Genomic DNA, 20271 nt, shown 5'->3' with positions numbered 1-20271 from the left:
CAAGTGATTTGTTGTTCTTGGTCCATCATAACTGAAGTGGTTCCAAATGTGGCGGTCTGACTCTACCCATTGTGTGGTTACACACGGTAAAAGAATATAATCGGTGTGCACAAAGTACTATACCTATTAATTCACGATTGTGTCATTATCTACGTAAATACATATTTGTATGAAATCATCTAAAAATTTTAGGAGTACATTGTAGTTCAATATCATGTCTGTCTGCCTTCTACATGCATATATTGTACATGTGTTTCTTATTCTTGTTTTAGTTCAATTTCTATTTGTAGTGTACGTTTCTTTATTGTGTTTTTTTTTTTTTTTTTTTTTTTTTTTTTTTTGTTGTTGCTTTTTTGTTGTTGTTGTCTGTTTGTAGTGGAAGGCAAACATATAGATTCCCTGAAATCAATACACCATTCTATGCTATAAAACTTTATTCTATAAATTTTCAGTTGAATTATATCGAGCTTGAATTATTTGGTGATACAGTGGTATTTCTTTTTAGTTTACGGCGAATAAATCGTCCAAATCGTGAGAGCTGTTTCCGAATGGATTTAAACACACCACGTTTGTTTATTTCTTGTTCTGTAGTATTTTGTGCTGACGCTTGGTTTTCGAGGCTCTGTGAACCACGCCTCTCTCTCGGATCTGTAGGTCTATTTGGGAGATTTGACTGTAAGAATAAATATAAACACAGAATAAATGTAACATAATAACCACTTTCCTGGTTATGAACTGGCTATCAAATCAAAACGAAGTATACCCTTCTTCGACACATTGAAATTTGGAATTTTTGGGAGTCCACGTTTTCAAATTTAAGGATCGTAAAAATGCATTAGATACTCCAAGGAGTATGATGACAAGAAATTAGCATCATCAGATTTGCGGATCCAGAAGAAGATTTTGGAAATATTTCCGAAGTAAACCATAATTAATCTAACACAATAATTTGTACCTACCGGCTGTTCAAAAGGTCGATCAATTCTGAATCTGACATGTTTATTTCCAGTAAGAACGCCCTCCACTGGTGTTCCGTTTACCGACGGTGCTGCACTGTGTGAGTCTAATCCTACTTCCGGCATTGGCCTATGGTCATGTGCTGCTAAATCAGCCTGATGGAAGATGGTGGTACTTTTGCCAGGAAGTGAGTCATCACAGTTAGCTTGACGAATTGTTTCGTCAATTTTCCTGGCATTGTCCAGGTGCTTTCCTTTATAGCTCTTATTGAATGCTGGGGTATGGGTCCTCTGTGGATGGTATGTAGGCTGTACCATGTTCCCACTGAATACTGGTTTTATAACCCGTGTTGGTTTGATTGCATGGGCTGAAGTCTTTGCCATATTGTAGGACTTTGATGACGTTGCTAAATTTTGGTCGCGAATGTTGTTAAGTATAGGCACCTAAAAAGTTAGGTAGACCGTAGTTAACGTAAGTGTTCAAAAGTTTTAAAAATGGTTAATCTAAAGTCCAGATTATTAGTTTAAAAATTGCGAACTTTAGCATGCAGTTTTTACACGCTTATTTCAGTTTAACGTGTATTGTTTCATTTTGTTTTATAGTACAGTAACTATTCATTTGAGTTATTATTCAGTCTTTTATTAGTTTCCGCCCGGATATAGCTGAAATATTGCTGCTTGGGCGTTAAACTCCAATTAATCAATCAATCAATTTATTACTTATATGCAGATTCTTTAGATTATTGAATCATTCTATTATTTGCTAGAAATAATACACACATTTTTATTTTTTCATTGTTCGGCTAGGGACTGCATGAACATTTATGTCAGAGCTATATATAAGGATTTCAGACTGACAGACACATGTAAAACTGTCATAAACACTAACAGGAGTGTTTTAGAGTTTGCAACCTACGCATAATTTCGTCCGAGCAGTCGTTAACTTTAAAAAAAAAAAAAACCATCATCTGTGACGGTGCTGAAATATGGTGAAAACCATTCTATGACGTTGCAAATCTAGCTGTCCGTTCCTATGACGTTGGTCATATGTGGGGCTTCTTTTAATGCCTTATCCATGCCTAAAAAAATTACCTGTGGATCCGATTTCGTCCCGATGCATGTCCTCTCTGTTGGTTGTACCACCACTCTTGTTGTTCTTGATTTCCTACCATTATTGTTTGGCTGAAAACAGATTATGCATAGTTATTTACACTCATTTCCACATATAAGAAGCGAGCAACATACGAGTTTTCTTATACGATAAAAAGAATGTTAAAATACATGCAAATATCGTTATATTGAATGTTGATTGAAGTTTAATCAAACAGGAAAATATTTTTTTGGATGTACCTGGTCAGTTAGTTTCAACATTTCCTTCAATTCGTTTCTTTTCTTCGCAGTTTCTTCTTCCATCAGGCGTATTTCTTCTCGGATCATTTCTTCCACACTGTCCAAACTTTCATCAGAGCTAGGATTGGCTGTTGGTCCTGCTGACTCATTGGGTGAACCGACATTCTGTGAATGACAATTTTAGTGAATGGAAATAAAATCAAATGTAGACTATGATCACGCTGACCCACATCCAAAGTAGCATCCTTCGTACAAGCATTCAAATACACAATATTTTACCTTGATGTTTGTATTGGTTATAAAGATTCTTAATGCCACGAGTTCTTGTTCCGCGGCGTAAATACTATAATTATAAACCTAGAGAAAGAACGCTCCAATCACCCAATACTCTAAACTATGTATCTGTATTTGTGACATCATTAAGTATGAAGAATTTGATTGGAGTTACTAAGTGAGTTAAGAATATTCCCAGACTTAAATATTTTAAAGTTTTTATATGGCTCATATGCTATTGAAATACCAGCCTGTTTATTTATCGGCGATGTAAAGATCTTGTTCACTTCCATTTTGCTCATGTCAGTGTTGCTGTCCATTCTACTGAGTGCCATCCTCGTCCCAGCAATCTATAAATATAAAAAAGTATAACTTTTAAGATATGACCATGATTTGTATGGAGTAGTAAAAAGTTAATTTTGTAACATAGTATAGAGTAATCAAGAAGAAACAAGATTCTAGTCCTCTGCCTTCTAGAAACACTCGCCGATTTGCTTCAAAGTACGAAAAAAATACTTGCTTTTTAATGTATCGATAGTAGTCACAAATTCATTTGTATTATAATTCAGACATACATTTTATGGAAACAATTTTATTGAACGACTGAACTGAGACACAAAACATGCTTTACTAAATAAAAACCCACCAAAAGACTTTTTTGGTCAGGACTATTTGTATTGGATTGGCTACTGTAACCAAATTCATCGTCCGTGTCTATATCAACTCCTACGCTGCAATCGGAATCGTATTCTCCATCTGAAATATCCACATCGGCATAAAGATCCTGTAGAACCTCTTCATTTGTTCTGATTTTTCCTCGAACGACGATGTAGGATCTCTCAGAAGATACGCTATCGCTATCCGACATTCTGAACACAGCCTCTCTTCCTCGAAACTGTTCAGAAATGGAGACGTCGTCAAGCGACGTCAATAGTAACGATTGTTCGGATGGATCCATTTTTTGATTAACATTTTTAGTGCATTGGGTGCACAATGTGGTACCTCGATTTTAAAACAGAACTACAGAATTGCTCAACCATGGTGACATTCAAAGTCGAAACAAGGCCAAGTTAACGTTTTTCGCGATTTTGGTGTTTTTGTGAAACCTCATTTCATATTACATGTAACCGAAAAAATTGCGACCACTGTGATAAACATTATTTGTCAAAATTTGTAACTATTCATACAGGTATACGCTTTTATATTTTAGATTTTAAAAGAACCAAAATGATGGATCTGTCTAGAAAAAAAAATATTTCTGGGTTTACTAGAACTCCTATAAGTATGAAAAAGCAAGACTTTAGGATATAATTTCAAATGAGGTTAAGAATATGAGTCATTCCTTTTATGCTTTGTTTTATACTTTGTCTCGTCTAGGTTATACATTGTGCAAATTATCTGGTTTTTTTTATGGAGGTGGGGTGGGGGTTGTTGATTTTGGCTTTTATGTTAAATAGTTTTTAGCTGCTTCGTGTAATAAAATCAACAGTTGAATTATACACGTCTTGCTGCAGTATAATATGATATGTGTATGCATGCACATACCTGTGCGGATTCAGATATTTTGGAAGAGGTCCTGAAAAAGTTGGTTCCGGGCTATTAATTGTTCATCCAAATTATGCAAAAAAGATGTTACTCAACAAACAGGGCATCCGGATCGGATTCCTCCATTTATATTAAAAAAAAACTTTTTATAGCTCATCTTTGTAGTTATTTCTAAATATGTTTCTAAAAAGTAATAAACGTGGAATTCATATGAATTTTGAACTTAGGATTATATTTTACAACTGCAATTTAATTGAAAAATAAAACTGTTCAAAGCATAAGACTTCAGAGGGACGACTGTGTTATGGGACGAATAAGCCAATTAGTTTGTTACCTCACTCCCCTGTACATATAACACTCCAATGCCATGCTTCGTGGATCACTACTTCGGCTTTTGAGTATTTGTTCAGCAAAACGTGATCTTGTGTGTGTTAAACAGGTAATTTTTTAGTAACTCATTAGATTATTCACTGTTGGTTCGAATTTCCCCTCACCCAGCAATTCTCCCTCCCCCGCAATTTCGCCTTAGGCTTTACTTTCAATACTATTATTACTAAGAGAGTTCTTCAGGATGTCATCACTTACCTGTGTTTGGTTTTGGTTGGCAAAAATCCAATTTTTAAGATAATTGAAAAATTCTTTTGGTTCCCAAAATTGCAAATAAGATTGGCGAATTCTACTATATGCTAAGGTTAGCTGAATATCACACTTCAAACGCTTCTAATGACTTTCCAGTTGTAACATGCTCATCTTTCTTACCTAAATCGATTCTAGATTCGTTTTCCTTTCTGCTTCTATCATATTTATAACGGGAGGGCATATATGATTTGACTTACTAAATTACACCTCAGCCACTGAGGATCAAACCTTAAACCACACAACGAAAAAACGAACTGACTAAAGGATTTATCCTTAAGCCAAGTCAGTAAACTGGCTGTATAAATCATACTACTTACAAAAAGATAGGTTGTCCAGTCACATATTCATTTATACAAATATTTCATGTTTTATAAAGTTTCCATCAATTTACCTGAGGAGCCCTGTTTGGTTGATTTAGGGAAGGAATGGTAGCAAACACTTAATTTTCCATCAGAATTAAGACAAAATCAAACAGATTCTTATGTATAAAATTGATTGTAAGTTTTGACATCACAATGCTACATGTATATATTGTATTTTCACGATTTCTGTTGTGATGTTATTACTTGCAATATTACATTTAGGACTTTTTAAATTGATCCTTTGTCTTACAAATATGTCTGCTACTTCAGTAAAAAAAATGTAATTTGGAATAAGGTTCTGTTTTATTTCATCTGCAGTAATATGGTAAAACATGATTTGCATGACAAAATTAGATCTTGGCTGAGGCTACTGGGGATGAAATCCACCATACATTTAATGAAATTCCAGTGACAAACGCATAGGAAGTTACTCCCACTATCAATTATGCAGCCCTACTAGAATTTACTATTCAGGCTGCATATTTGATAGTGAGAGCTTGTCCCTCTGGACAAGCCAATTCAAGTCTGCCTAAGAATTACAATGTTATCCCATCAGCAAACTTGATTTAGTCATGGCAATTTAAGCAAAGTTGGTGAAAAAACAGTCGATGCTAGTATTGACAAGACCAATTATCAATACTGGTTTTTTACTGGTTAATATTGGTCAATACTGGTCGATTGAAGGAAGCAGTAAAGAGTAATTCCTTAGAACTTTTCCATTTTCCATTAAAAGTATTGTACAAAAATATATCTAAAACATGAAAGGGCTTTGAAAACTTGTTGTTTTAGACTTATCTCTTCAAGCCACTTTTAAAACACTTTCAGTTATGAGGGGATGTTGTTTTAACAGTAAGTGTTGTTAGTTGTCCACAAGTCAGCTTGATTTGGAGTAACCTGTTCTACTCTTAAGTTACTTGCTATATACATAAAATGTACCTGTAATTAGTACTTCATGAAACTGAGAAAAGTTCGTGAAATTTAGTTTTGATTCTGGCTTAAGCTACATTCATATGAAGAGGTCCAGTGGCTCATAATACTATGGTTCCCATGTAATTCTCAAAAACTCAGAAAAAAAGTTACATGTAGATGTTAATTGGATAATGTACATGTACATTTATTTTCATAGAAATTTAATTATCAATTTTAAGATAAATAGTTTAGCTAAAGTGTAAACATTGCTAATTGAGTTGATTTCAAGTCTTGTAATATTGAATTGATATCTTATGAATAATGAACCATTTTTAGACACAAAAAATTATTAGTGCATTTAAAAATGTCCAGGTGTAAATCATTACTGGAACTTACATTACAGCTTGTATTGAGGTTTCTGTGTAGCTGTGCAAGTACAATTAGTTGCTGGACCTCATTATAGGTAAGAATCTATTTCATTACTGTTGGTTTTTTTTTTTAGAATAAACTGTCCTTGGTAAATGGAGCTAAGTCATACCATGATTTATCAGATGATGAAGGTGACAGACCCATATATGAAGAACCTGATAAAAGTAAGGATGTTTCCAGTCCAATCTCCACTAAATCAGTGTCAGAATCAACCATAAGAAAGTTTAAATCAGTTTATGACGAGAGCCAGCAAATATTTTTGATAGATGCCTTCAATAATGCCTCTTTACACACATTATCAGGAACAAAACGAAGTGGAAGTTTAAAGGCAAAGAAAATCATCAATTTTAGGGAAGATATTGGAGGTTTCAATGACTTAGGTGATTTGTTGAAAGTTCCTGGGGTAGGACTTGCAGGTGTTAATGATATTTGTAGAACTTTGTTATCACATGAGGATAAGGACGAGGATGTTAGTGTTAGTGAACCACCACCAGATAGCACTGAAAAACAGCCAAGGGCTTTTGTTTCACCTCATCTCACTTCAGAACAAAGGGAGGTAAGGCAAAAAAAGAAATTGCCATTTTGCCGACAGATAAAAAAACAAAAACAAAATCTTAATTCCTTCTTCATATGCATTAAAACATCCAAAATATGAGTTTTAGTTATAGCAGTTACAAACCTCTGGCATTTTTTGGGCAAAAATGTAAATTTAGCAGTAACTAGTTTCCTTGCCATCAGTGCTACAGCTACAGAGTATCAGTATCAGTACAGAGTACATTTGTGATTTTCATAAACAATTAATGGAGAATCAAAAGAACTGTAATATTTATTTAAAATTTGATATGAAGTATTAATCAAAATAATAAATTTATACAAAATTGATCAAAAAACCAGATAAGTTGTACATTTTCTTACCAAGATGAGTCTAAGTTAAGACATGCATAATGACAATGATTTAGTTACATTGTACATGTATGAATTATTGATATCTTTGGAGATCAAATGTATTCACGACATTCATGTACTACATGTTTTGTAGTTATTAATGTTATGAAATTGTAAATGGAAAATACTTAGTAAATGAGTTCTGTTTTTCTGAAAAAATACAGTATATTTATTAAGTGAATTTTTATTTTGTTTTCAGGAACTACAGAGTATCATTACATTTGTTGTGTCTTTTGAACATGTGACATTTGCAAAGATTAACAGAGAATTACAAGTTGAGCAATGGAGACCAATTCCCCTGTTTGATACATTTGTATCCAAGTTAGACCACACTTTATTGTATGAAAGAGTTAGTAACTATACTTACATGTAATGCTTTCTTAGTGCTTCCTAAGCCCCTACAACATTTATGATCTTGAACTTGACCAACATTCTAGCCTCTCTAGAAATTGCAATGCACTATATGAATACAATAGTTTTACAGTCATCACAATGACAAAAGTGTCCTTTCCAACAGATCATTGACCTCCAATTATTATAAATGTTTTTTCTTTCACTGTATCTTGCTAGAGACATGAAGTGCTAACCTTCTAGTGCACCTGAGTTTACCCCCAGGTTTTTTGGATGCATATTGTGTGTGTGTGTGCCCTGATTATTTAATATTGATTTAAAACATGTACTTGTAATTTACCTCACACCCAACTATACTATCAAAATTAACCTACATTTCAGATTCAGCAAGCTTTAGAAGAGCTCCCAGATGCAGATATATTTCTACGAGAAGACCAACATTATCGTTTCCAGTCATTAAAAAGTGTCCCTATTCTAGCTAATATGAAAACTCTTGAGGCTGTATTTACTTACGCTTTAAACAGTAAATACGACAGAAATGTGGTCCATTCAATGAAATCAAGCTACAGGGATAGAATGTTTAAGTTGAGGGTTGGGAAAGAAACAGTTAGTGGAAAACCAGTTGTCATGGATATTTTCAGGAAGAAACTGACAGGAAAAAATGAATTCTTTAATGATGTGGAGATCCCATCTGAGTTCATGGATGATTATTTGAAAGAAAAATCAGTACAGCAGGATAAATTGACTCGATCATTGCTACAAGGTTTAGCATTTTATAAGTCTGTTATATACAAAAAATAACTACAGTATTGTCGACCAAAATTTTAATTTCTCCACTTTACAGTGGAGTCTCTCGTCCTTCACTGTGACTCCTCCAAAGTAATAACTGGGATAATTTGACCCATTTCAATAGTTTTCAGTATTTTTTTCTGTCCTTTTCTGAAATGTTATTTAAAATGCTAGAACCATTAAATATACCTTAATATAAATTCAGGAGAAGTTAATCACAGATAATTTTTGAAATGTTGACACCACTGTGGAGAGTGGAGTTACTATGACTTTACTCAAAATATCTTCTCTTTGGTGAGTGGAAACACTGTGACTCCACTCAAATTATCTCCATTGTGGAGAGTGGAAACACTGTGGCTTCACTCACAATATCTCCACTGTGGAGAGTGAAAACAGTGACTCCACTCACAATATCTCCATTGTGGAGAGTGGAAACACTGTGGCTTCACTCACAATATCTCCACTCTGGAGAGTGGAGAAATTTAAATTTGTATAAGAATCAGGTGTGTAGTAATATGAAAGAAAAAAAAGAATGAATATGACAAATCATGAACATTTTTAGCTACTTTACATTCTGCAAAATCAGAAAGTACTGGTATAGCTAATAATTGTGTTTTAAAGTTGCAGGGAGGGAGGGAGAATGGGATAGATAGCAACATTCAGCTTTCTTTATTATCTTTCTTAATTTTTAATCAACTGTAACATCATTTGAGTATGGCCTTAAAAACTAATTGATTAACCTTAATACATGCATGATCTAATGTACCCAAGTTGTATTATGTCAAATTTATATTTTTAAAATAGTAGTTTGATCTCCTGAGCTTGAGATCAGGAAAAAATCTTTTAAAAGTGAGAGATTTAACCCATTTGTTTGAGGTTCACATGCATGTTAAAGTAATTTATATACTGTAAATTAAGAAATTATACCCTTACTCAATGGGTGTCTCTGGATGTTATACACCTTTTGAAGTTGTATATTGGAATCACCTTGTCTGTTAGTCCATCTGATTTTCGTGGCTCCCAGCACAGGTGGATGGATTGATTTCAAATTTGGTGTGTGGCTTTAGATCAGGTATACATTGTAAGCAATTTGGGTTTCTTTCCAATATAACATTCTGTACTAGTGTGGGTATCCCTAGCACAAAAAAGCATGCAATTTATGTTATTATGAAGAATGTGACTTTCATAATTGCTATATTTGAAAATTCACCAGTTTTTCTCTTTACTACAAAAAACGTTTTTGTCTAAAATTTCAGAATTACAATAATAAATGCACACAATAATTTCTGAATTTACAGTATTTTTTTCATCTTTTTCAAGTGAATTGGAATTGTTTGTTATGTTTATAAAATGCATTTTAGAATGAAAACATCTGAAAAATTATGAATTACTGACCCTTTTGGGTCTGCCTGATTGTTACTTCAATCTGTATTTATATATTTTGTTTCTTGATTGTCACCTTTTTAATTGTTTTGACTGATTTTTTCTATAGGATATGTGTACGAAATGTACCTTAAATAGTTTTTAAAGTCATCACTGCAAATGTTTAATGGTTGTCACCGTGAACTTGCAGATTGTTATGGTATACCCATCTGTACCACGAGAACAGATTTGTTTACCATGTCATAATTTTCTTTTGCCCTTTCACCTACCCAAGACGTGACACTTTATGAGCAACTCGGCAGGGGTTTCTAGAAAAGAAGATGCTACAGTCCTTGAACTGATCCACGTAATGATTTGATGGATCGATGACAGCTGACTGATTGATCGCTGACGGATAGATGACCGATGACCGATCTGATCACAGTTTTGTTATGTAAAATTACGAATAATCTGTTAAAAATAAAACTAATGTAAAATGAAAGTACAAAATGATATTTAAATCTATTGCATTATGTAGATATTTGTTAAATTGACAAAGAAGACAACGGGAACCATAAAATATATTGACCGCTCTGTGGTCACATGATACGTTCACCGGTTTAACTGATTGGTTTGTTGGTTCAATGACTGATCAGAAACTGATCGGGGATCAATGACCGATTGCAATATTTGTTGCACGGATCAGTTCAGGTACTGTAACCTTATGGTTTTACCTGAGGTGCTTTCCATTAAACGGTTCAGTTCATTTAAATTACATATTATTGATTTGTACTCAGTGGTTCTTCTCACACAATGAACCTGATGAATTGTGAGTAGAATCATAGGAAGTTGGTCCGTACCAGTTAACGGAAAACAAGCCGTGTCTAAGTATGCTCCCAGTTTTTAGTGCAGTCTTGAGTTCCTTATTTGTGTTATTTAATTTTGTGTTTATTTGTGTGTACTAATGATTTTTCATGTTCTTTTTATACCCCTGCAAAAAAAAATACCAAAGTATTAAGTAATACCCTTTGAAAAGTTCTGTGTCTGTCTGTCCATCCCGGACTGTTACCTGGTGATACCTTAAAAACAGATCAGTGATTTTTAATATTTTTTGCACAGTTGTTTAGTACCATAAATTATTGACTAACGTTCCCATATTCCCATAATAACCTAAATACTGCCAATACAATAGAAAATACAAAAATGCACCAATACATGATTTAGCCGTCCAATACGTCATTGGCCTAGCCAATATGACGTATTGGACTTTTTAGTCAAAAAAGTATAATTGCGTAAGGTTTTCCATATTGGCTGGGTTATTGGTCTTTGGCTATGCCTCATTCCAATATGGCTAGCCTCGGACCAGTAACTAAGCCAATATGGAAAACCTTACACGATTATACTATAATACAGGTCAAAGTGAATTTTCAGAAAAATCCAAAATATTATTTTCGAGTTAGGCCATTGCGAACATTTTACTATCCCTTTTTTTCACCATAACATGGTGTGGTATTATTTAATGTTCCATTTATGCCCTATTTATTTTTGTGTGTCGTTTCCCCTAGTCTATTTGTTAAACATGGAATAACTTCTTTTTTTTTTTATTTCAGTTCTAATCCTGATTCCCTTGATTACTCTTTCCCTGATTACAATGAACTTTATCGTGATATTACCTTATTATTTATTTGAAAGCATGGTAAAGGAATTATTTAATGATGTATAATGGTATGGTTCACAATTGCATTTTACACATTTTACACATAAGTTCCAAGAAGTATTGTTTGCATTGTTTAATGACACTTCAGTAAAGATTAAAATGCAATAATCCGAGTTTTGATTATTGCTATACAAATGTCCACTTCGCTTTGTGCATAGAAACAACATTCCTTTCAAGGACAAAATCATATAAATTTATCCCACGTAACAGAGTCAACTTGTGAAAAAGCTTGTAAAAGCCACGCTTTGATGGTGATGCTGATGATATCATTTAAATGGATGATGCAATTTTTGCTGAACTTGTATTCTATTGGATTTAAAGAAATTGCAAATTAAATTCTTTGTAAATCCAGTTTGGCGAGTTTGGTTCTTTTTGAATTTGTAGCACAACCAACCCATACAAACCCTTTAACATCAACAGCCAGACTAACTGGATTCTCAATACCCAATTTGTTGACCTGATGGCAGTAAACTAAATTTCCTTCCTGATTCAGTATATGAATTTTGTGCATTTTAAAATCAGCAATCATAATAAACCCATTTGTAGAAATGGCCAAACTTTTTGGGTAAAACTGAAAAGTATCAGACTTGTTTATCAACACCAGTGTAAATCAATTGGACTTCACCCCTATAATCTAATGCCACCAACCTTCCCTCCCATTTGCCGTTCAGTAAATCAATAACATAGATGTTGTTATTGCTGGTTGTGATCCTACATGGTGCGGTAAATAGTCTCATTGTTTTTGTCATATTCATATGTATGGACTATCTCCCCTGTCTGATTTAAGACAACAATTCTTCTTATGCTGTCTGGTTCGATATGAATTGATTCGGATTCTCCATGTCCTACCAAAATCTCTTTCTGTTCATTGACATGAACACTAGATGTAGCTAATGGAGAGAAGTCTTTGAATGGTGTGAGTGAACCATCTTTTTGTCATATTCATATGTATGGACTATCTCCCCTGTCTGATTTAAGACAACAATTCTTCTTATGCTGTCTGGTTCGATATGAATTGATTCGGATTCTCCATGTCCTACCAAAATCTCTTTCTGTTCATTGACATGAACACTAGATGTAGCTAATGGAGAGAAGTCTTTGAATGGTGTGAGTGAACCATCTTTCGTATAGAGTCTTAAATAATTGTCATATGACGATATCAGATAATCTCCATCATTTGTCAAGGACATATCAGATACTCTTATGTCTTCTTCCTTTACTAAGTTCATCCTTTCATCTTTGATCTCCACTTTCTGTAGTTATTTACTTGATGAGTTTCCAATCAGTTTGATTTTATCATCAACATGCTGTATGATAGCAACATTTTCCAAGTCAGTTTCGTAGGTTTGATTTAATTTTAGACAATCAATGTGGTATAAATCACCGATGATTTTACTGAGATTTAAATTTTTTACTAGGCCACTCACAAACTTGGTTTTTGGTACTTTAGTATGGCTCACAATCATTTCAGGCAACTTTGTTCTTATTGTTTTGCTCTTATTTAAAACATCAATAGATTTTGTTGACAAAAGAATACAATTCAAGTCATCTTTAATTTTTAACATTTCGTCTTTACTTTTCTGAATTTTAACAAGATAATCAATTATTTCGACTGATATCGGTTTATATATTGAGTCACTTTATTGGATCAAATCTTGAGCATATTTTGTTACCGCATCCTTTATGACTTTTTCCTGGGTCTTAATTTTTACGATAACATTATTGTGGCTTTTGGTATTATTTGCAAGCAATTCCTTCAGATTAATTTTCTCAGCTCGGGAAAAAGGAAAGTTGTCGTCAATAGACTCACGAAGGTCTGTTGTTTTCGAAACGTTTAGATAAATTTCCTGTATGACATGAAGTCGATGCTCCAAATGTGTACCTCTTGAGCGTTTGAAACAAATAGCAATTTCACAATCACTGCAATAGGAAATACATTTTTGACCTTCATGGACGGTGCATGTCATTTGCTCAAGGTTAGATTGACGGTGGGACGCAGCGTAGTTTTCACTCCCATAATCTTTTAGGCTGATAACCAGGTGCGTTCTAGAAGATTCTGATTTTGAATGAATCCTATCGGAGCAAAGTTGACAGAGAAATAAATTGCAATTGATACAGTTCCTTCTTGTATATGTGGACTCTTCACAGAATTGGATGGAGACTGTGGTCTTTCCTCTAGCACGATTGAACCCATAATGGAAGTCAAGCTTGTTTAGCGTTTAACAACTGAAATATGCGAATATGGAATAAACAAGAGGCACAAAAATTACTAAACTCACCATTATTTATACATATACATATAAAGACCATTCTGAAGCCGGAAAAGTATACGAAGATCTTCGAATTAATTATCATTGAACATCCTATTGTAGCCGAAATATATCTGAATGCTAAACAAAGAACAGAAACAGAATTCGGCTAGACAGATTGGTAAAAAAGTGTCCCCTCTGCCGGTATGTTGATATTTGTTTGGAAATTCAAAATTTTATATTCCTAACAAAGCCAACCATACTCATGCTAAAATTTTAAAATGTCTCAACATCCATCAATAGTACCCTTACCTGTAAATAAAACGTAGGTCGCCCAATCTCATTTAAGTCGTGCAAATAGGGTCCAAGGTCTTTGAAAACATCTACTGTCGGAAAACTTCCGAATAAAATATGTTTGTATGTTTCACATTATGGTCTGAACAGCTAAAATTAGTAAAAAGTCTAACAAAGCAATTTTCCATTACCTTTTGAATAAAAAAAATCATACTCAAACCTCCGGAATATGCCAAAACCGGATGTCGCAATACTAAAATTTCATAATTTAAGGTCACGAATGCCGTAAATCGTTTCTGATATAGGCTAGAAACCACTAATTCCACTTCTCATAGGCTTCTATGCTAATTTCACAATATTCAATGGCTTCTCTGGACTTTACCTTAACTTTAATCTGCAGAGGACTATATATCAGCATGATTCCACATATATCAGCTCACAATCCTCAGAATGGCATGTGGGGTTAGCAGACTTGCAGTGCAGTACTGGTCACCGGAAGTGAAGGGTCTATAAAGGCTAAAAACCACTAATTCCACTTCCCATAGGCTTCTATGCTAATTTCACAATATTCAATGGCTTCTCTGGACTTTACCTTAACTTTAACCTGCAGAGGACTATATATCAGCACGATTCTACATATGTCAGCTCACAATCCTCAGAATGGCATGTGGGGTTAGCAGACTTGCAGTGCAGTACTGGTCACCGGAAGTGAAGGGTCTATAAATAGCATGGGAAATCCCAGTGTTTTCACAAGACAGGGGTATATTTAAAAATCATTACGGAGATTAGGCTTCACATCACAAGAAGCAAAATGTACCTATAAAATGTACAGAAATGTTTTCCCTTTCAGAAACTGTTTAAATTGTTTAAATAAGATGAGAACTTTTTTCACAGCACTATGAGGAACAGGGGTAATTTCTGCGTAGGACTATTTTTGCGTACGTTCCAAATGCTCATTGGTTGAATTGGTGGTCTGTAACCTTAAGGCTAAAAACCACTAATTCCACTTCCCATAGGTTTCTATGCTAATTTCACAATATTCAATGGCTTCTCTGGACTTTATCTTAACTTTAACCTGCAGAGGACTATATATCAGCACGATTCTACATATGTCAGCTCACAATCCTCAGAATGGCATGTGGGGTTAGCAGACTTGCAGTGCAGTACTGGTCACCGGAAGTGAAGGGTCTATAAATAGCATGGGAAATCCCAGTGTTTTCACAAGACAGGGGTATATTTAAAAATCATTACGGAGATTAGGCTTCACATCACAAGAAGCAAAATGCACCTATAAAATGTACAGAAATGTTTTCCCTTTCAGAAACTGTTTAAATTGTTTAAATAAGATGAGAACTTTTTTCACAGCACTATGAGGAACAGGGGTAATTTCTGCGTAGGACTATTTTTGCGTACGTTCCAAATGCTCATTGGTTGAATTGGTGGTCTGTAACCTAAAGGGTCACTTTTTGTCTTAGAAAAAATAAATAACTATACAGGTATCTTCCTACACACATACTGAATGCATTTGCAAAGTTTCAGTGAAATGTGACAAGCACTTTCTTAAATATTTGATTTTTAAATATAGGGTAACCAAGTTGTGCGAGCAAAAAAGTGACAATATTCTACCATACTTAAATGCATTAGATATTTGCAAAAAACTTTTTCTGACTTTTCAAATAAAAAATATCAATCACAACTCGTTTTTTAACAATATTAATGAAGAAATAGTTTTAAAAGTAATCATTTTCTGAGAAATTGGTCTATTTTTAAAAATTTATTTCTGACATGCCTCCCCCTTTTTCTTGATCACATGTCAAAAATCCTAAATCTTTAAATTTTCACAAAAGGTGATATATTTGGTTTTAAATTTGTAAATACAGTGTTTTCACATTAAAACATGACCAGTAAAGGGCACCTAAAGCAAAAAAAGTACTCAACAATGGATTTTCCATGTTGCCATAGGGGAATGCTGATATGGCCTTAACCGCAGTAATGAAAGTGAGTTTTTCCTCATTTCTAACCTAATTTTTGCTCAAATCTACACAAAACTTGATTTCAAGTGCTTATTACCACCATATTTAGGTAAATATAGCCCTCAAAGTTTAATATTTGATATTTTTACTAAATTTTCTACACTTTTTACAAGATAGGACATGAAAATCAGCCAAAAAGACCAATTTTCCATAATTTGGACCTATAACTTAAAAAAATGCATATTTTGAAGGATTTTTGTAGTGTATTCCTCTCATGGCAAAGTTAACAAGATCTTCAAGTAGTTTAAAGCTATTTCAAGAAACTTTTCATTTTGCCATGGCTTAAGCTTAAGGCTAAAAACCACTAATTCCACTTCCCATAGGTTTCTATGCTAATTTCACAATATTCAATGGCTTCTCTGGACTTTACCTTAACTTTAACCTGCAGAGGACTATATATCAGCACGATTCTACATATGTCAGCTCACAATCCTCAGAATGGCATGTGGGGTTAGCAGACTTGCAGTGCAGTACTGGTCACCGGAAGTGAAGGGTCTATAAATAGCATGGGAAATCCCAGTGTTTTCACAAGACAGGGGTATATTTAAAAATCATTACGGAGATTAGGCTTCACATCACAAGAAGCAAAATGCACCTATAAAATGTACAGAAATGTTTTCCCTTTCAGAAACTGTTTAAATTGTTTAAATAAGATGAGAACTTTTTTCACAGCACTATGAGGAACAGGGGTAATTTCTGCGTAGGACTATTTTTGCGTACGTTCCAAATGCTCATTGGTTGAATTGGTGGTCTGTAACCTAAAGGGTCACTTTTTGTCTTAGAAAAAATAAATAACTATACAGGTATCTTCCTACACACATACTGAATGCATTTGCAAAGTTTCAGTGAAATGTGACAAGCACTTTCTTAAATATTTGATTTTTAAATATAGGGTAACCAAGTTGTGCGAGCAAAAAAGTGACAATATTCTACCATACTTAAATGCATTAAATATTTGCAAAAAACTTTTTCTGACTTTTCAAATAAAAAATATCAATCACAACTTGTTTTTTAACAATATTAATGAAGAAATAGTTTTAAAAGTAATCATTTTCTGAGAAATTGGTCTATTTTTAAAAATTTATTTCTGACATGCCTCCCCCTTTTTCTTGATCACATGTCAAAAATCCTAAATCTTTAAATTTTCACAAAAGGTGATATATTTGGTTTTAAATTTGTAAATGCAGTGTTTTCACATTAAAACATGACCAGTAAAGGGCACCTAAAGCAAAAAAAGTACTCAACAATGGATTTTCCATGTTGCCATAGGGGAATGCTGATATGGCCTTAACCGCAGTAATGAAAGTGATTTTTTCCTCATTTCTAACCTAATTTTTGCTCAAATCTACACAAAACTTGATTTCAAGTGCTTATTACCACCATATTTAGGTAAATATAGCCCTCAAAGTTTAATATTTGATATTTTTACTAAATTTTCTACACTTTTTACAAGATAGGACATGAAAATCAGCCAAAAAGACCAATTTTCCATAATTTGGACCTATAACTTAAAAAAATGCATATTTTGAAGGATTTTTGTAGTGTATTCCTCTCATGGCAAAGTTAACAAGATCTTCAAGTAGTTTAAAGCTATTTCAAGAAACTTTTCATTTTGCCATGGCTTAAGCTTAATAAAGGGTCACTTTTTGTCTTAGAAAAAATAAATAACTATACAGGTATCTTCCTACACACATACTGAATGCATTTGCAAAGTTTCAGTGAAATGTGACCAGCACTTTCTTAAATATTTGATTTTTAAATATAGGGTAACCAAGTTGTGCGAGCAAAAAAGTGACAATATTCTACCATACTTAAATGCATTAGATATTTGCAAAAAACTTTTTCTGACTTTTCAAATAAAAAATATCAATCACAACTCGTTTTTTAACAATATTAATGAAGAAATAGTTTAAAAAGTAATCATTTTCTGAGAAATTGGTCTATTTTTAAAAATTCATTTCTGACATGCCTCCCCCTTTTTCTTGATCACATGTCAAAAATCCTAAATCTTTAAATTTTCACAAAAGGTGATATATTTGGCTTTAAATTTGTAAATACAGTGTTTTCACATTAAAACATGACCAGTAAAGGGCACCTAAAGCAAAAAAAGTACTCAATAATGGATTTTCCATGTTGCCATAGGGGAATGCTGATATGGCCTTAACCGCAGTAATGAAAGTGAGTTTTTCCTCATTTCTAACCTAATTTTTGCTCAAATCTACACAAAACTTGATTTCAAGTGCTTATTACCACCATATTTAGGTAAATATAGCCCTCAAAGTTTAATATTTGATATTTTTACTAAATTTTCTACACTTTTTACAAGATAGGACATGAAAATCAGCCAAAAAGACCAATTTTCCATAATTTGGACCTATAACTTAAAAAAATGCATATTTTGAAGGATTTTTGTAGTGTATTCCTCTCATGGCAAAGTTAACAAGATCTTCAAGTAGTTTAAAGCTATTTCAAGAAACTTTTCATTTTGCCATGGCTTAAGCTTAAGGCTAAAAACCACTAATTCCACTTCCCATAGGTTTCTATGCTAATTTCACAATATTCAATGGCTTCTCTGGACTTTACCTTAACTTTAACCTGCAGAGGACTATATATCAGCACGATTCTACATATGTCAGCTCACAATCCTCAGAATGGCATGTGGGGTTAGCAGACTTGCAGTGCAGTACTGGTCACCGGAAGTGAAGGGTCTATAAAGGCTAAAAACCACTAATTCCACTTCCCATAGGCTTCTATGCTAATTTCACAATATTCAATGGCTTCTCTGGACTTTACCTTAACTTTAACCTGCAGAGGACTATATATCAGCACGATTCTACATATGTCAGCTCACAATCCTCAGAATGGCATGTGGGGTTAGCAGACTTGCAGTGCAGTACTGGTCACCGGAAGTGAAGGGTCTATAAATAGCATGGGAAATCCCAGTGTTTTCACAAGATAGGGGTATATTTAGAAATCATTATGGAGATTAGGCTTCACATCACAAGAAGCAAAATGCACCTATAAAATGTACAAAAATGTTTTTCCTTTCAGAAACTGTTTCATTTTTTTAAAATAAGATGAGAACTTTTTTCACAGCACTATGAGGAACAGGGGTAATTTCTGCATAGGACTATTTTGCGTACGTTCCAAAGGCTCGTTGGTTGAATTGGTGGTCTGTAACCTAAAGGGTCACTTTTTGTCTTAGAAAAAATAAATAACTATACAGGTATCTTCCTACACACATGCTGAATGCATTTGCAAAGTTTCAGTGAAATGTGACGAGCACTTTTATAAATATTTGATTTTTAAATATAGGTAACCAAGTCGCGCGAGCAAAAAAGTGACAATATTCTACCATACTTAAATGCATTAAATATTTGCAAAGAACTTTTTCTGACTTTTCAAATAAAAAAAATCAATCACAACATGTTTTTTAACAATATTAATAAAGAGATAGTTTTAAAAGTAATCATTTTCTGAAAAATTGGTCTATTTTTAAAAATTTATTTCTGACATGCCTCCCCCTTTTTCTTGATCACGTCAAAAACCCTAAATCTTTAAATTTTCACAAAAGGTGATATCTTTGGCTATAAATTTGTAAATACAGTGTTTGCACATTAAAACATGACCAGTAAAGGGCACCTAAAGCAAAAAAAGTACTCAATAATGGATTTTCGATGCTGCCATAGGTGAAAGCTTATATGTCCTTAACCGCAGTAATGAAAGTGAGTTTTTCCTCATTACTAACCAAATTTTTGCTCAAATCTACACAAAACTTGATTTCAAGTGCTGATTACCACCATATTTAGGTAAATATAGCCCTCAAAGTTTAATATTTGATATTTTTACTAAATTTTCTACACTTTTTACAAGATAGGACATAAAAATCAGCCAAAAAGACCAATTTTCCATAATTTGGACCTATAACTAAAAAAATGCCTATTTTGAAGGATTTTTGTAGTGTATTCCTCTCATGGCAAAGTTTACAACACCTTCAAGTAGTTTAAAGCTATTTCAAGAAACTTTTCATTTTGCCATGGCTTAAGCTTAAGGCTAGAAACCACTAAT

The 20271-nt window shown here is 33.6% G+C and overlaps 2 protein-coding genes across 2 annotated transcripts; one reads left to right on the top strand and one right to left on the bottom strand.

The window, feature by feature from the left end:
• Positions 1–416: 416 nt before the first annotated feature.
• On the bottom strand, positions 417–3611 carry LOC148620423 (uncharacterized). The gene is made up of 6 exons (XM_088581302.1): positions 3226–3611; positions 2831–2929; positions 2307–2471; positions 2049–2138; positions 960–1400; positions 417–673 (listed from the first exon to the last, which is right to left on the bottom strand). The coding sequence occupies exons 1-6, from the start codon at positions 3535–3537 to the stop codon at positions 458–460; spliced, it is 1323 nt and encodes a 440-aa protein (XP_088437428.1). The 5' UTR covers positions 3538–3611; the 3' UTR covers positions 417–457.
• Positions 3612–4466: 855 nt separating this feature from the next.
• LOC148620422 (transcription elongation factor, mitochondrial-like) lies at positions 4467–12413 on the top strand. Its single transcript, XM_088581301.1, has 4 exons — positions 4467–4563; positions 6537–7019; positions 7608–7757; positions 8141–12413. The coding sequence occupies exons 1-4, from the start codon at positions 4492–4494 to the stop codon at positions 8558–8560; spliced, it is 1125 nt and encodes a 374-aa protein (XP_088437427.1). The 5' UTR covers positions 4467–4491; the 3' UTR covers positions 8561–12413.
• Positions 12414–20271: the final 7858 nt, after the last annotated feature.

The sequence above is a fragment of the Perna viridis genome, chromosome 4 (genome assembly GCF_037379345.1).
Source record: "Perna viridis isolate PV_CMFRI_1.1 ecotype Kerala chromosome 4, ASM3737934v1, whole genome shotgun sequence".
Taxonomy (NCBI): domain Eukaryota; kingdom Metazoa; phylum Mollusca; class Bivalvia; order Mytilida; family Mytilidae; genus Perna; species Perna viridis.
The sequence above is the reverse complement of the archived record's forward strand: the minus strand, read 5'-3'. Positions and strand labels throughout refer to the sequence as shown.

Bases quoted from the DNA above. Each gene is read 5' to 3' on its own strand.
- LOC148620423 (XM_088581302.1), bottom strand. From the start codon at position 3,537: ATGGATCCATCCGAACAATCGTTACTATTGACGTCGCTTGACGACGTC. The intron at 2,930-3,225 runs GTGGGTTTTTAT...TTATATTTATAG, and splicing joins CTGACCAAAAAAGTCTTTTG to ATTGCTGGGACGAGGATGGC. The intron at 2,472-2,830 runs GCTGGTATTTCA...TGTCATTCACAG, and splicing joins CATCGCCGATAAATAAACAG to AATGTCGGTTCACCCAATGA.
- LOC148620422 (XM_088581301.1), top strand. From the start codon at position 4,492: ATGCTTCGTGGATCACTACTTCGGCTTTTGAGTATTTGTTCAGCAAAA. The intron at 7,020-7,607 runs GTAAGGCAAAAA...TTTTGTTTTCAG, and splicing joins TCACTTCAGAACAAAGGGAG to GAACTACAGAGTATCATTAC. The intron at 7,758-8,140 runs GTTAGTAACTAT...CCTACATTTCAG, and splicing joins ACACTTTATTGTATGAAAGA to ATTCAGCAAGCTTTAGAAGA.